At 35.1% G+C, this 17873-nt stretch overlaps 1 protein-coding gene across 1 annotated transcript in view; it reads right to left on the reverse strand.

Annotated features, from left to right (window-relative positions):
- Positions 1–12045: 12045 nt before the first annotated feature.
- Positions 12046–17873, reverse strand: part of LOC150092549 (prenylcysteine oxidase 1-like) — an 83976-nt gene continuing 78148 nt past the window's right edge. Inside the window, exon 5 of the mRNA XM_090414444.1 lies at positions 12046–12921. Within this exon, the coding sequence (XP_090270570.1) occupies positions 12152–12921 (770 nt within the window). The 3' untranslated portion in view covers positions 12046–12151. The remainder of the gene's footprint in view (positions 12922–17873) is intronic.

Genomic DNA, 17873 nt, shown 5'->3' on the forward strand with positions numbered 1-17873 from the left:
CAGAACGCACAACATTAGCACTCCACAAAGAAGGAAATTATTGTAAAACACGTAATTACTGTCAGATAATTCCTCCCTTCTAATTAATCAAGTTTGTATTTTTTTAGCCCAGGGCGCTCAAACTTGTCAAGACACCACTGTGTAAGTAGAATCCAGGCATTGTTTAGAGTACTGTTTGCCATATACACTATCCCATCCATTGAAATCGAATCCATGGAGTTCAGTAATGTTCTAGCACAAATCTCCACAGTTATGGATTTCTTGAGTCCTAGTTAAGAAATAACATTATGAATGATTGGATGTATATATACAACCCTTTTCAGAATTTTCTAATGCAGTATTCCCGAACCTCGAGTTGAATTTATTTATTTCAATACATTTCCATCTTTTCAAGTGTCAGCAGCAGCAGGTGATATCGTAATCTGTCAAGAAATCCCATGTTTGCAGTCTGGATCAAGATTTCTGGATAATTCCATCCTGAACGTATTAAATATGCTATAGATTTATCGTGATCGTGTTTAGTTGGGATTACCATAATAAATTGCTCGAACTGATTGATGACTTGATAATACTGTGGGCTATGATGAACGCAGTGGTATGGCTAGAGCTTTTGCCGCCCAGGGCAGTCCCTAAGTTTGCCGCTCCTTTCAATACATACCAAAATACTACAAAAAAAAAAAAAAAAAAAAAAAAGAAAAAAAAAAGGTCAAAACGACGTACAGGGAAATAAATTAAACCACTATGTTTATTTTTGAAGTAAAACTTTAATTTCAACATTCTAAAATGTTATTTTTCTTGCTTTTCTGTTAGCAAAATCGTCGATGACATTGTCGAAGGCTATTTCATAGTAATGTAGGTAATTCTTAATCAGTTTTATTTAGAAAAATTCCTCTCTCAACTAGCAACACTTACAGCAATTGTGAGGAAAATTCGCTGTAGTATTGCAATAGCTGGAACTAAGTTCCCGAGACTGTATTTTAGGATTAACTGCAAAAGTTCGAAAATGTTCAAAGTGCCGCCCGGAGCGGAACCCCCCCCCCCCTCTAGCTACGCCTATGGATAAACCTTCGGTAAATACAAATACAAAATGCTGAATACAAAACGTTGTTTGTCTGTACAAGCAGTCTCAGACGACAGGTGATCTATTACTGACAAACTCTCTTAGGACTACAGTTATGCCTCTTAGACAAGCAAAGTGGGTTATTTTACCGCTGATTAAACACCCTAGATAGTTCAAACTTTTGAGAAACCATCAGTTCTGCTGTTTTCAAAATCGTGGCACCAGCCACTATAAGCTCTTTAGCGAACTGCGAAATATCCTTTGTATTCCTATTGTGATCGACACTATTGACGATTACTGACTAGCAGCATTCATAAATAGGTGCCTAGAACGTGGCGGACGACACTAGTATTTTGCATATACGCTAGTAAGTGACGTTTACGTATATCTGCATAAAGGTTTTTAATTCAGTTGCCAGCATGTGTAAAATATAAAACAAAAGACAATCGCGAAGCTGCTGACATGCTGCGTTTATGCTTTTGTTGCTTATGTTTGGGATTTTTTTAACCGTTTATTTTAAAATGTTCGTTACTCTGAATATTCGTTAAATTAGGCATTACTGTGTTGTGTGTATACAGAGATGTAGGTGTCCTCCCTCGATGAGTCATTGGACTCCCTGGAGGTCTCACGTAATAATAATAATACACACACGGGATCACTAGAGACTGAACCAGTGGTGGCTCATACATAAGCACTGCGACACTGCAGCACCCCCAAGGAAAAAATGAAAAAATTAAATTTTGTTTGTGTTTATAAATAATAACAATGCTCACAACTGCTAAAAGTTACAGCTTATGTTTTGACTTTTTTTAACATAATATAATAACATTTTATTTATCACCATACAGAGTATTTACATATATACAATAAAGTATACTATTACATTTTCTGTTCAGTACAAAATGTAGAGTACAGTGATTTTTTTTAAATATAAAGGAACATAAATACTCTATTTTTTTTCAATATGAATATCATAGCTTATTTTATACAGCCTATTTACATATACACATTTTTTTTTAAATATCAGTATCTTCATTATTGTTATACACTCTACTGACTATTTTGTTACATAATCTGCATTCTTTGATTATAAGGATTACGTGTAGATGAGTGAGGCATTTTAATCCCACCTACTTCGAAGCTTGGGTTAGCTTTTGTGAAGAGAGTGGGATTTAGCCTTCACTATTTATGTTGTTGCTACTCTTTATGCATGGGCTGTAGGCATTGGATGCTGGTGATTTGTGATGTGTATATTAGTTATAATGGTGTATCAACTTTGTTGGTATATTTTCCATAGTTCGTTTTTTAACGTTCTGTAATTATCTATGTGTTTTAAATTTATTGGTAGGTTGTTGAGTTGCGTTCGTATCTGATGTGATCTCACAGAAGAACCGTATGAGTTGTTGAAGGATGTAGGGATGTAGAGAGTTGTTGTAGGTCTTGTTATAAGATATGTGTCTCTGTTGTTTCGATTGATGATGTTGAAGTCATTCCTTGTTAATGTCATGTAGAGTTTCAGGTTTTTAATGCTCAGGATTCTGTAACGTCGCCATGTGCTGGTAGGATATTGGTTGTTGGGTGTAAGGTGTCCAAATCACTGTTGACACAATTTTCATGAGTAATGTTGTCCCGTGTCGTACGAGAAGCGGCTAAAGAACTGTCAGTACCCTTGACCATCTTGTTTAATTTGTGTCTCGGGTCTGGATTAGTCCCGAGGAGGTGGAAAGAGGGGAAAATAGTTCCACAGCATAAAGGTGGTTCCAAGACTGCTGTTGTAAATTATCGACCGGTTAGCATATCAGGAATCGTTGTCAAGGTCTTAGAGAAATTAGTCAAGAAAAGAATACAGGATTGGAGAGATGAAAATGGGATATTGTATGGGAGAAAACATGGTTTTGTGAAGGGTAGATCATGCCTCAGTAACCTGCTCACGTTTTATAACACAGTGACGGCTGAACTGGGTAATGGGTTTACAGTGATTCTACTGGACCTTGCCAAGGCCTTTGACAGGATACCACATGGAATCCTAATCAGTAAACTGAAGCAGATGGGGATGGATATAGGGTTGGTGAGATGGATAGGAGGGTGGTTAGTGGAGAGATACCAGAGAGTGGTTTATTCAGGAGTTGAGTCTAAAAGACGGCTTGTGACTAGTGGTGTGCCACAAGGCTCTGTTCTTGGACCACTGCTTTTCAATTTGTTCATCAATGATATAGAAAAGGACCTGAGAGGAAGTGTTCACTTGTTTGCTGATGATGCAAAGTTGGGTAGAGCAATTGTGAGTGCACAGGATGTCAAAATTTTACAGGATGATTTGGATAGGTTGGAGGACTGGGCTAGGAAAAATGGATGTCAATTTAATGTGGCAAAGTGTAAGGTTATGCACTTTGGGGTGAAAATAATAGCAGCAGTATATCACATTGGTGGAACCGTACTCCAGGAGATTGATGAGGCCAGGGATTTGGAAGTGTTGGTGGATAGGGAATTGAAGTTTAGGGGGCACATTGCAAAAGTGGCTAAATCAGCTCATCAAATCACTTGGCTTATGAAAAATACTTTAACATGCAGAGACAAACAAGTTGTTGTTCCTCTGTATCGAGCCTTGATAAGACCCCATCTGGACTACTGTGCCCAGTTATGGGTGCCAGGGTTTCTTCATGATGAGGAGGAAGTGGAGAGGATCCAGAGACGGGTGATCAAGATGATAGCAGGTCTGTGGAATAAACCTTGAGAATAGGTTGAAGATTTGTTGGTTGCAGAAATTGGTCGATAGGCGGAAAAGGAGTGATATGATTGAGACATTCAAATTACTGAAGGGTTTCTATAAGATTAATCCAGAAGATATCTTTGAAAATAGGACTGGTGGTGGGAGGACTAGGGGCCATGCATGGAAGCTGGGCAAGATTGTGGTTGACAAGGGTGTTTGAGCTAGGTTTTTTACTTGGAGAGTGGTGAATGAGTGGAATAAGCTGCCAAAGTCTGTTGTGGGTGCTACGACCATCAAGGAGTTCAAGGCAGGGTATGATAGATACTGTGTGATGGTCGAATAGTTGTTCTTTTGACATGATGTTAGGGCCTCCCTCAATGAGTCTGTCGACTCCTTGGAGTTGCCCAGAATAATAATAATAAGAAGAAGAATGATGTTTCTAATTTTGTTAGGTGGCTGTTTGGTGTGTTTGCATAGACTACTATACCGTATCTGAGTAGGGATTCGCAGATATCCCTATTCAGATATCTGCGAATCGCATATGGAATAATGTCTTTTACTTGGAAGAGTTTTGCTGCGATGATCCGGAGTTTGGTATGTAGGTATTTTATATGTTTTGTCCATTTAAGGTAGCAATCTATGTAGAGTCCAAAGTATTTTGCATGTGTTACAGGTTTGATTTCGGGACATTGGCAGGTATTTTTGTTGTTAATGCAGCGGTATGTGTGACAGTGTATCGATAGTGGTGAGGGGCGCATGAGTCTTGGGTAGTGTATTATCAACATCTATGATTTGGTGCCATTGATTACAATTGCATTTTGGTAGAAGTATGTTGTGATTTCATTTAGGTCATGTTGTGCTTTGCAAAGAGCCGTGTTGATATCTGTGTTGATTGTTAGTAGTGCGGTGTCATCTGCGTACTGAAATATTTGACTTCTTATGGCCATGTTATGAATATCGTTAATATGTTGAATAGAGTGTGTGATAATATGGCGCCTTGAGGAACACCGTGTTTTATTTTTATACCCCGGCTGTGACTTGTACCTATTTTTGTTACTTGTGTTCTGTTTGAGAGGTAGTTCCTGAATCATGTATGCAGTGTTCCTCTTATACTTATTGAGTGTAGTTTGATGAGCAGTATGTCATGTTCAAGTGTATCAAATACTTTGGTTAAGTCAAGCAGTATAAGAACGGCGTACTCGTTTTTGTCGAAAGCTTTGTTGTGTCGGTGATGTCTTGTAATATAATGATGGTGCTTTTTGTTTTCTGAAAGCCGTATTGGTTTTGTGACATGATGTTGTACTTTTGTAAATAGTTCTGTAGTCTGGTATGTGTTATTTTTTCTAGAATTTTTGAAATGACTGGTTGAGTAGCTATTGGTCTGTAGTTCTGAGTATCGTTTCTTTTACTATGTTCATAAATTGACGTAATTATTGCAGTTTTTAGTTGTTGCGGAATAATGCCAGTGTCGAATATAATGTTCATGAGTCTCAAAAGTATTGGATTTATTTGTTCAAAGTGTGTTATAAGGTTTGTGAGTCTTATTTTGTCTATTCCTGGAGTGGTCTTTGGTCTGAGTTGTACGAGTGCTTCTTTCAGTTCCTGTTTTGTTACAGGTGGAAAATACATAGTTTGTTTTTGACTTTGTGTCGGTAGTTTTTTGTTGATCGTTGGTAGTTTGTCTTTTTTGGGTTGTGTGATATTGTTTGTGAAGGCATGGTTGAATGAGTTTGCTAGTTCTCTTGGTTTGTGTCCTGACCGAAGCTTTTTGCAATAAAATCTTGTGCTGAAGTTTTCTTTTTTCGAGTTACTAATTCGTTGAATGCAGCCCATGTTTGCTTCATGTTGTCGTTATATTCCATGAATTTTTCGAAGTAGTAGTGTCTTTTTGCCCTAAGAATTTTTGTTGTTAGTTGATTTTTTTTGTATAAGGTTTGTAAATGTGTGTTACTGGGTGACTTTTTGAGTTTTTTCCATAGATTTTCTTTTACAGTAATGCTTTTTAATATGATCAAGTTTTTTCGACTTTTGTGGTGGTGGGAGGGGGGGGGTGGAATAAGTAGCGTAGTAAAACGAAGTTGAGACAAAGCAGTGATCGGCAATTTTGACGTTAATTACTGATGATGTATACTGTATGTATGAATGGGAGCCTGTATGTTGATATGATCAATGCATAATTGTGTTAGTGTATTGTTGAGTATTTCTTCTCTTCTTGGGGAGTTGATGGTAGGTTTTATGTTGTATTGACTTAGTATATCAAGGTTAGTGGTTGAAGAAGCATGGTAAAGAGTATTTATATTAATGTCTCAAAATGAGCCTATGTGTTGTACGGGGTTCGATGCCGCTTAGCCATGCTTCTAACTCATGAAAGCTGAGTGGATTACTATCTGGAGGTCAATATATTGTATTTATTGTGTATTTGTGATTTCCAAAATTAGTGTTTCCGTATGTTCGAAATGAATTTGTTTTTCCATCACATTGTATTTTTCTTTGATAAATGCCACGCTGCCACCTCCTCTTTTGTTTGGTCTACATAAGCTGTAGGTTTGGTAATTATTAATGTTGTATGCGTAAATTTCTGTGTCGTTTATTGCAACTTCGGTCGGTATTAGCGCATCTATATGTCATGGTGTAGTTGAGCAGTGTTATCAATGTAAGCCGGTGTTTTTTCATACTTCTCATGTGTATGTACGATAGTGAAGTTGGTATTGGTAGAAATGTCGTATGACCATTTCTTCAGCGTCAAAGACCTTGAAGTTATTATATTGTCTGACTGGATATGTTCGCCTATGTTTGAGATCTCCATTATATAGTTTTTAAGTGATTTCTAATCTTGTTCTTAAGGACGTGAAGAGTTAGTGTTTTATATTGATCGGCTGTGTAGGTCGGATTCTCTTGTGATTATATAAACTCGAGTTTTTCATTCTTTCTCATAAATATCTGTGAATCCTTAGTCCACAGGAACTTGTAGTCTTTCTCTGTTTTTGTCTTCCTTGCTTGGTATAAAAGATTTTTGAAGTATGGAGCCTAGTGTTGTTATATAGATTGTTGTTTGGAGTTTGTCAGTTAGGATCGATGTTGCATTGTTTTCTTGCTTGCTACAAGAATGGAGTCTCTCAGACTTCTTCTGGTAAAACGAGCGATGATTAGTGGCGGTCTCTCTCTGTTTTTTTGTGGGCTAATAGAGGTGATTCTGTGGTTGCGATTTGAATCCAAATTTTGCTGCCGATCAGTTGCATTAGGTTGCGTAAGTCTTCTGTATTTTCTTTTGTTATTCCCTCAATTTCAAGTTCTTTTTTTCCTTTCTTTTTGTAGCATGTGCTCCATTTGACACTTGAGTGTGTTTACCTCTTTTCGCAGTTCTTCATTTTCGCGCTTGAGTGTTTCTGTCGCTACCATTAAGCGACACTGCCCAAACTGGCAGTGTTGGAATCACTTGTGACGTGCAATCGCAAGAGCAAACGAATATCGGCGAGTCTAGCTGCAATTGGCCGAACGCGATAAGTTGGGAAGCACATTGATTGAATAGTTAATAATTGGAATTGTTCGATTAACGCTTTAGATTACGAAACAAATGCACTGCGATCTAACACAGTGTTGGAATTATCGCGTTCGGCCAATTGCAGCTAGACTCGCTGATATTCGTTTGTGCTTGTATGTTACAAGTGATTCCAACACTGCTTGTTTGGGCAGTGTCACTTACAGATAAATTGTATGCATGCGCGCGTTATTTCTGTAAGATACGAAACTTTTATTATGGGTGTTTGTTCGTGATGAGGGTGAAATATTTTTAATAAAGAAATTTTTTAATATGTAAATTTATTTATTAATAAATTCGTTACTGATTAGTAAAAAAGTATTTTTTTTTTAAAAAAATTCGTATATGCAGCACCCCCCCCCCCCACACACACACTTAAAATTTTCACTGGCCGCCACTGGACTAAACTGAAATCCCTCTGACACTATATAATCAGATTTAACACTTGTCGACCTTGAGTTCCTTCTGTCACATGCTTCTTGAGGAAGTTGTCTAACAACAGCTGAATAAATCTGGTTTCATTCTCATGAGGTTTCACCACTACCCATCGATGTCCATATAATTAAAACCATCCATGATTACTCATTTAGCACCCATCAAGTTGATTTGTTAATGCATTTTGTCATCGCCAGCAACCACCCTACTAGGTCTGTGTCAACACTCTCCCACTATGTATTTTGTCAGAAACCATTTCACACCTGTGACTGCAAACTCACTGCTATATGGAAAATTGTTACTACTTTTGCAGTCATAGCTTTCCACCTCACCGGACTCAAATGATCTGATATCATTAGCAACTTGCCCCATTCCTTTCTATCTTGTCTATCCTTCCTAAAAATACCATACTTTTACACTCGATACAAGTTAGCATGTATTTCTCTGTGAACCAGGTCTTACTGTCTATAATCTGAAGCCCCAATGTGTCCACCAAGGCAGCAAACTCTAGTCCTTTGTTCCTAATACTCCTGGTATTCATGTACAGATACAATAAGATACCTCCAAGGAATCCTTTTTGATAAACACACAATGATCTTTTCCTCATGATCACCTCCATGATAATGCATATTCATGCCATTAACAGAGTTGAATAACTTGGTTGCTCTTATACTTAGACATTCAACCATTTCTCCCATCATGATGTATTTTCCCTGATTCTCCATATCAGGTCTCATGCCAATAAGTAATTTCTCAAGACTCCTGATACCAAATGCATTCAAGTGCAAGCTGTCCTTGTAATATAAATCAGTTCTTTTCTCAAATGCACCCCACACATCCAAAAATTTGCATCCATTCCTTCTACACAACATATGCATCAAATTTTGGCATCGTGGGCATTCTTTGTTGCAATTCACTTCTATCATATCTCAGTAACAAACTAAGGATTTTCATTCTCATACTATAAGTACTGGAAAAGTTGGTTAAGGTCAGAATTCAGGATTGGGTGGATCAGAATTGATACTCTAAAAGGAACAATGGTTTTGTTAAGGATCGGTCCTGCCTTAGCAATTTATTAACTTTTTATAATAGAGACGTCTGAGTTGGAAAAGGGGGATGGCTCACAGTGATACTTCTGGATTTTGCAAAGGCTTTTGACAGGATACCTCATGGAATACTGTTGCACAAATTAAAACAAATGGGGATGGATACTATACTGGTGTAATGGATAAGAATATGACTTATGGAGAGATACCAGAAAGTAGTGTATGGAAGAGCAGAGTCCAGGATGAAGCAGGTGACCAGTGATGTGCCTCAGGGGTCTGTGCTTGGGCTGTTATTGTTTAATTTGTACATAAATGATATAGGAAATGATTTGAAGGGGGAGATGTTCAGTTGTTTGCTGATGATGCAAAGTTGGGAAGCACAATAAGAAATCAAGCCGATATTGAGAGTTTGCAAGATGATTTAAATAAGCTGGTAAAATGGACAAAGGGAAATGGATGTCAGTTCAATGTGAAAAAGTGTCAAGTTATGCATTTTGGGGTTAAAAAATTACCAGCTGTGTACCACATTCATGGAATGGTACTCCAAGAGATTGATGAGGCTAGGGACTTGGGGGGTATCAGTGGATAGGGAGTTGAAGTTCAGCAGACACACATGCTAAGGTGTCCAAGATAGCATATAGGATTACTTGGTTATTGAAGAACACACTGACATCCAGAGATAAAGAGGTTGTTATTCCTCTTAATAAGGAATTGATATTTCCACATTTGGATTAGTGCTCAGAGCCTGGTTGCCTGGATTCCTTGGAGATGAGGAATTGGTGGAGAGGGCTCAGAGGAGAGTGACTAAGTTGGTGAGTGGTGTAAAAAATGCTCCCTACATTGATAGATTGAGAGCTTGTGGATTACAGAGGTTGGTTGATTGGTAGAGAAGAGGGGATATGATAGAAATATTTAAATTACTTAAAGATTTTTATATAAGATTGATGGAAGGGAAATATTTCAGCTGTGTGATAGTGATGGAAAAACAAGAGGTCATCCCTGGAAATTAAGGAAAAGTGTGGTTAACAAGGGTGTGAAAACTAGATTTTTTGCTTGGAGAGTGGTGAATGAATGGAATGCATTGCCTGACTCAGTTGTGAGTGCTTCGTCTGTAAATGTGTTCAAGAAGAGGTATGATAGATATTGTTTTGATAGTTTGGGTCTCCTGCGAAGAGTCTTCTGACTCCATTGAATTATCCATATAATAATAATATTTATCACTAAATCATTTGTACCTATAAGAACTACAATTTCATTACATTTCTGTTTTTCAGCTGCATTTGTTACGTTTCTGTTCTGGAAAAACTAGAAAGGAATCTTTATATGGGTAAGTCTTTGCAGTGGTAGTAGGCAGTAAATGGTAAGTTGTATACAGTGGAATAGAATGCCTTCCTGTGATGACTTCTTGGACTCTTTGGAGATGTCACATAATAATAATAATAAAGCTCAGATTATTACATCATATATGGCATAGGTGGCCAACAGCAGACCCACAGCCCACATGCAGCCCGTAATGTCATTTTGTGCAGCCCACAGCAGTATAAAAACTATATTAAATTATTTGTTGTTTTAAGGATACTTGCGACATAAGACTGAATGATATAATCACGTAATCACAAGAAAGATATTTATTTAACCAAATATTTCGGTCTGGAAATAGCAGACCATCGTCGGTGGTATTACAAGAACAGTTTAAAAAAAAAAAAAAATATATACAAGCTAGAATACTAACAATAGATCGTTGAAATTAGAACATGCCGCGTGATGTTATATCACTAAGTATGAAACGAAATATTTTGAAGTAGAAACATGATTGAATTTGCTATAAAAAAAAAAAAAAAAAAAAAAAAAAAAAAAAAAAAAAAAAAAAATTAATGAGTAATCTTGATTAGGCTTTCCCAGATTTTTGATATAGATATGCAGTCATTACGATTCAGGTTGGGATGATGGAGCAAGGCCTCCATCATCAAGGAAAGCGTGGAGGCCTTGCTCCATCATCCCAACCTGAATCGTAATGACTGCATATCTATATCAAAAATCTGGGAAAGCCTAATCAAGATTACTCATTAATTTTTTTTTTTTTTTTTTTTTTTTTTTATAGCAAATTCAATCATGTTTCTACTTCAAAATATTTCGTTTCATACTTAGTGATATAACATCACGCGGCATGTTCTAATTTCAACGATCTATTGTTAGTATTCTAGCTTGTATATTTTTTTTTTTTTTTTTTTTTTTAAACTGTTCTTGTAATACCACCGACGATGGTCTGCTATTTCCAGACCGAAATATTTGGTTAAATAAATATCTTTCTTGTGATTACGTGATTATATCATTCTATATTAAATTATATGCATTATCAATTTAGTTATTAGCTTCGACCGCAGATTTTCTGATTGATATACTAGTTATATTCATTATTTCTGATGACAGAAACAATTTATATTCTCACAGAATCAAAATTGCTTTATATTTATATATATATATATATATACATATATATATATATATATATACACATTATAGTTATTTATATATATATATATATATATATATAGAAATATGTAATTAAATTTAATTTAACAGCTTATATTTAAATAAATCAAGTATTTTATATTGTTCTCCCAGTAGTAAAATGATTTAACAAATATAGTAATTCAATACAAAAATGCAGAGTTTATTTTTATTTAATTTCTGTCTAAAAGTGTGCAGCCCGTGATGCTAATACTCATCATATATTGGCCCTCGTATAGAATGAAGTTGGCCACGCTTGATATATGACATGTTATATGATAGAACTGCCATACCAAATAACATCCTTCTTTTTCATATTCAACTTAACTTTTCTAATTTTCAGTTACTTAATAACTTACTTGCTTCAGTGCAGTGTTGTCTCTCACTATATAATATAGAGATATTATTTTTAACGATCCTTTTCAATAATAATGGCTAATCTGTACCGGTTTCAGTTCCATGTTCACTCAAAAATGTATCTGTTTTTGTATACAAATTACTGCACATAAACTTTTCAATTTGATATTTTAGCTGCTTTATTATTATTTATTCTTAGAAAATTTTGCCACCAAAGATGTGCCTCATAAAAGATAAAATAATATTAGTGTGACAGTTGTCTCCAATCTTTATTGTTGTTCAGACAAAAACATGATCATGCATAATTATACAGAATACAATGACCCTCGGAATTCTATTCATTGCAATTTTAAAGAAAATAAAAATATAACATAAAAACAGAAACAATACATGTGACTTGAATAATAAATTTTATTTCAAATTTATATAATTATGTACATTTAATTTAAACTAAATCTTAAGAAATTAGAATTTTTAAAGTATTCTTCAACTTTATATTAAAGTTCCTCCTTTTTTGGATATGAAATGTTATCAACTTTTTTCTTATTAACCCAATAATTATATGCTAATAAAGCAGCATTTCTCCCAGCAATGGCACTCATTTCCATAGCACTAGCAGCTGATTCAATAGAACTAGTGTAGAATAATCCATCAGGATGCAAAACAAAAGTGGTAGTAATTTCTGATGCATTATAATGTGGATAAGCTAACCAATCAATAACTTTGTATTCTATTATTTTATCAAAGAGTAAATTTAATTGGTCCAATGTCAGAGGTTCTTTGCTAAATATTTTCCACACTTCAGGAACTTTGTCACCTAATTTATAATCAACAGGAAACACTTTTCCTAAGCTATTAAAAAATAATCCTGGATTATTTGTTAAAATTTCATCAATGAAATCTATGTCTAATGCTAAATAAGATTTATTCAGGTTGCCTTGAACAAACGTTGTCACTATACGTTGGTATCTTCCAGTAATTTTAGGAAAACTTGTAAAATTTAAAAATCTGATATCTGATACTCCTTTAATGAGTGGTACTGCCACTATTACAATATCATAAGTCCTGTTTGCTTCTCTTGAAATTAGTGGTTGTGTTTCATTCTCGTAAAGGACTGTGAAAGTTTCATCAGCATTATGCACAACAGTTATAGCTCTGGCATGGTACACTTCACAGCCAGACCTTTCAATTAATCCTTCTGGTACCAATCTGTTTCCACCAGAAACACTCCACAAACCTGCTTCAGCTGCAGCCATGGAGACAGCACCTAAGAATAACACAAAAGAAAGAAAATTTTTCAAAATTCTAAATAATGTCCCTATTAAAATATTAATCTCTCAGTTATCCAGATATGATGTGAAATTAATTTGCTGGTAACTTACCGTATTTTCCGGTGTATAAGACGCACCTTTTTACCTTAAAAATTGGGTGCGTCTTATATAATGAAGGTAAAGATTGTTTCCTCTTTTCAAAGTCATACGCACTCCCTTTTATGTTCCAAGATCTTTGTAGGCGGTTAATGGTGCAATCAAATTGATGCGTGACCTTCATGTGATGTCTAGCGCATCATTGGCTAAGAACGGGGAGTCCCTATTCAAGTTTCATAATATCTTATCTGAGTAATCAGTTACCGATGTTTATCAGTATTGAGTTGACGTGTTGAGATATTTTGTGTTCAGTTTGATATTTCCCCGTAGATTTTAGTGATGGAAAAAAACAGGCAACATTCATATACTTCAAGTTACAAATTGCAGGTTGTAAACTATGCGGAAGAACACGGGAATAGGGAAGCTGAAAGCATTTTGGACCTCCGCCTACAGAAAAAATGATTGGAACTTGGCGTGGTCAGAAGATTTTGTACAATTTGTGTAATGAAAAGCACATGGAACGTGGAAAAATTGCAAAGTGGCCAGAACTAGAGACCGAAGTTTTTGAAATGGGTGCAAGAAAATCAGCAAAATGGCATTGCCATTTCAACAAAAATGATTCGTACACATTAAAAATTAGCTATTATTTTATCCATTTTTTTTAAAAATCATACTTTAAAGTTTAGGTTTGTTCCAGAAAATTGTATTACATTTTTTCATCATCATCAAATTCCTGCCATGTACCCTCAACGGGAGTACAGGATATGATAGTACTACATGAAAAAAATTACATCATTACTAACTTCCTATCTACAATTTTCCTCCAAATCAGTCTGTTACTTGTCAAGACTCCAACATTATCAGATCTTATATTTCTATTGTCTAAGGCACTTTGTACTGTATCAATCCACCTATATCTTGGTCTACTTCTGGGTCGTTTTGCTGCCAACCTGGCAGAAAACACTTGTTTTGCTAATTTTTCTTCGCCCATTCTGTTTAAGTGACACATTCCTGCATGCTGACAATGTCAAGTTCTTTCCTAATATCCTCATTTTTAATATGATATTGCCATTGATGCCATCTGTTCACGCTTTTAATCTTTCTCAGGACTCTCATATCTGCGGTCTCTAGTCTTTGGTCAAGTGTTTTACTTCTGACCCAGCACTCAGATCCATAAGTTAAAATTGGTTTGAACACTGTCTTGTATACAGCTAATTTAGTGTTCCAACTAATTTCTCTCTTATTCCATATGAATTTATTCAATTGACTTCCCACCATACCAGCTTTGCTGATTCTGTTGTCTATTTCTATATTTAATTTACCATCTTCACTAAAAATCGTGCCTAAGTGGCTGAAATGTTTTACTTGTTCCACAGGTTCTCCATTCACAACACAGTTGACATTTTCAATGATTCTGCCTATTTTCATTGTCTTTGTCTTTTTATTGCTGACCTTCATACCATATCTTTACAACAGTTATTCAATTTAGTCAGAGAATCTTGCAGACTTGTAGCAGATTTATTTAGAAGTATAACATCATCCACATAAAGCAAAGAGCTGACATTAACATCTCCAATTTTGATATCATGTTTAATCCTTCATAATGTGATCCATATAGATAATGAATAACAGAGGAGATAATGTACATCCTTGTCTCACCCCAGATTTAACATTAAACCATCTTCCTGTACTTCCTTCAATTCTAACTGCTGACTTACAACTCAAATACAGACTAAGTATTGCTTGATATAATGCCCCATTGACACCATATAACTGTAGCATATTGAATAGCTACTCTCTTGGTACCTTGTCATATGCCTTTTCCAAATCGACAAAACTTAAATACAGATCTTTGTTACATTCCCATGCTTTCTCAACTATGTATACTTGCATAATTCTTGTCAGGAACACTCAGTAGGGAAACACCTCTGTAATTCTCACATTCAGTTTTATCTCCCTTTTTATATATGGGCACTATGAGAGCTCTACTCCAATCATCGGGAATTCGTCCCTCTGTCCAGGCTTTCTGAACTATGCAGTGTAGCCACTGTAAGACTTTTATACCACCATATTTCAGCATTTCTGGTCGAATATCATCTACTCCTGCTGCCTTTCCACATTTCAAGCCTTTGATGGCTTTTTCTACTTCAAGTATGGATATGTATTCCTGACTGCATGCCTGTCAGTGTTTTTTACCACTGTGCTGTCCTCACCGCTTGTTTCATTTAGCAGTTTTTCAAAGTAATTACTCCATACTTCAAGGATATCTTTTTCTCCCGAATATTTTGCCACCTTCTTGATATTAAAATTAAATTTCTTGGGTGCATCTTATACATAGGGTATCTTATACACCGGAAAATACGGTAAATAAAGTATGGTTAACAGAATGTGTGGTTATACAGGATGTCCACATTAGGCCTCCCTAGTTTTGAAGAATGGTAAAAAATCAAAATAAATACATAAAAATGTAAGGTTTGGGTTGTTCAAACATTCCAGGACTCTACAAGTTTTATCCAGAATGTTTTTTACAAAAACTTGGTGAGTGTTCCTTCTCATTTGTACAAGAGGTCCAATGTAGACATCTTGTATAGTAATATTCTAAAAATCAGCTGACACTAATTCATCCATTAACTGGTTAACTGAAGGTTAAGTTTACTTCAAGATCAGAAAATTGAGAAATAACTGTATATAGAAATTGCACAATGAATTTATGTTCTTCAGTTTTCATGAGAATAAGGCTGGCTAAGATACTCTATGGCAGTGTTTCTGAATTTTTCAGTACCTGCATACTCCTTACCCCTCTAAGCAAAGTTTGAAAAAAGTTATATTTCATTCAAACATGAATAATTATGAAGATTTATTTTTTAAATTTGTATTATAAGAAATTACAAACTTGAAACTAATTTTTTTAAATTATTAAATCCAAAATTATACTTTAAACAAAAATTATGAAATTTAAATTTTCAATAAAGTTTAATAATCTGAATGAAATTGTGTTTTGGAGAAGAAGTGTTAATCTGGTAAAATCCAGTTCTATATTTGTTTAGCCATAGATAGGGCTCCACATCATGAAGAATGTTTCATTTTTTGCAGTTTTGAAGTCCACAAGCACAAAAAAACCCATTTCACATGTATAACCTGTATATCTCTCACAATTTGTGACACAAACAGGATTAAACATGTATCGATGCCTGCATGAATGGTGAAACAACTGCTGAGGACTGTTACAATTGAAAATACAAATGACTCGAAAATTTAGCAGAGAGTTCCAACTGCAAGGTTTGAACCATGCAGTTGTGTCATCAACCAGATGCAGCCCTAACAGAAGTCAGTTGATACATGCCAAGAGATACATTTTGTTTAAAATTTCTTTTAGCCTTTTTTAGTTATGAAAAATTAATTATAGAACAGGCACTTGCACTTATATATGATGATACAGTGACAAAAATATAAAAGTGATCATCAAAATTTTAAAAACAGTACCTAAAAACTCCTAAATACCTTTTGTGTACCCCTAGGAGTATGCATGCCAACACTTTGGGAAATACTGATCTGATTTTAAAGTGTACGTCATGTTCACATTATACAGGAGAGTAACAGTTGAGTTGTGTTTCCATCTGAAGGCAAATTAGCCAGTCACCTATGGAGGTGACTGGGTATCTCATCTGGGAAACTTACATTTTTTATCCTGGCAACCTGTTTAATTAATGCCTTTGCAAGGAATATCTACAGAGTGATATTGCTGCACTTTGTAAAGGCATTTGACAGGTTGCCTGGATGAAATATGTGTATGATTTCCCTAGAGGAGAAACTGCCATCTCCATGTGAGACTGGCTTCAGTTGAAATTTTAACTGAAAGTTGGTTAGTTAATTTGCCTTCAGTTGAAAAGTCCTTGTGAAAGTTCCTCACATCCTAGAGACAAGAAATGAACCCCGGTTGAACATAAATTTCTTTAATAATAGGAAGAAAGTATTTGAGATCTTTGTAGTTTTGGTAATTCACAAAATATTATAGTGAGATTTTGTTTGCCAAAAAGAATGACAGATAACAAGAAATTACAAATTACAACGAAAAAAAGTTTCTGACAAATGGTAGACATTTAGCAGTAACCTTATTAGCTAAGATTTAGAAGACATATAGGATTAATATATATGATATTATTGTTACAGGAATTGTTCATTTTAGAACATCAAGAAATGCACTGTCACTTTTCCCTGCAGGTTTTGAATTTACAAAAATTTACAGCAAAGTGTAAATTGACAGGAAAGGGCAAATGAGATTTAAGTTACAACATGACTATAATGCTTGTTGAATGAGACCTTATTTGACTAATCTATTGACTCCAAGGATATACATTATTACTACAGTGACTAATAATACTAAGCTCAGGTATTTATTCTGTTGACGATGAAAGATTGTAAACCAATCAGACATTAGTACATGGATGGGCTAAGGATTACATAATCCAGAAACCATACACACATTACTCTCTTAAGCACTCTCACAACTCAAATAATCAGGGTGGCAATCTCAGACCAGTCAATGGAAATCATCTTCCACTCATCATAAACACCTATGCCACAATGTGATTAAAAATGGCAAAAATCTTTGGAAAGCAAAGAAGCTAACTATACAGCCAACCAAGATGATACAATATTTCTATGCAACCAATTATTTCAACATTTCTTCCCACCATTTTTTTCATTGATGATGAAATATATATATTGTGGTAAATAAATGTTTCTCATATTTCCTGGCACTTATAAAATTTATTTATGATAAAAACAATTATTCTGTCATGTTGTACCATCATTTTGCATTGTTTTTCATGTAGTACAATTATAATTATCC

This window comes from Typopeltis vanoorti, chromosome 25, assembly GCF_054136105.1.
Source record: "Typopeltis vanoorti isolate ZY-2024b chromosome 25, IOZ_Tvanoo_1.0, whole genome shotgun sequence".
NCBI lineage: Eukaryota > Metazoa > Arthropoda > Arachnida > Uropygi > Thelyphonidae > Typopeltis > Typopeltis vanoorti.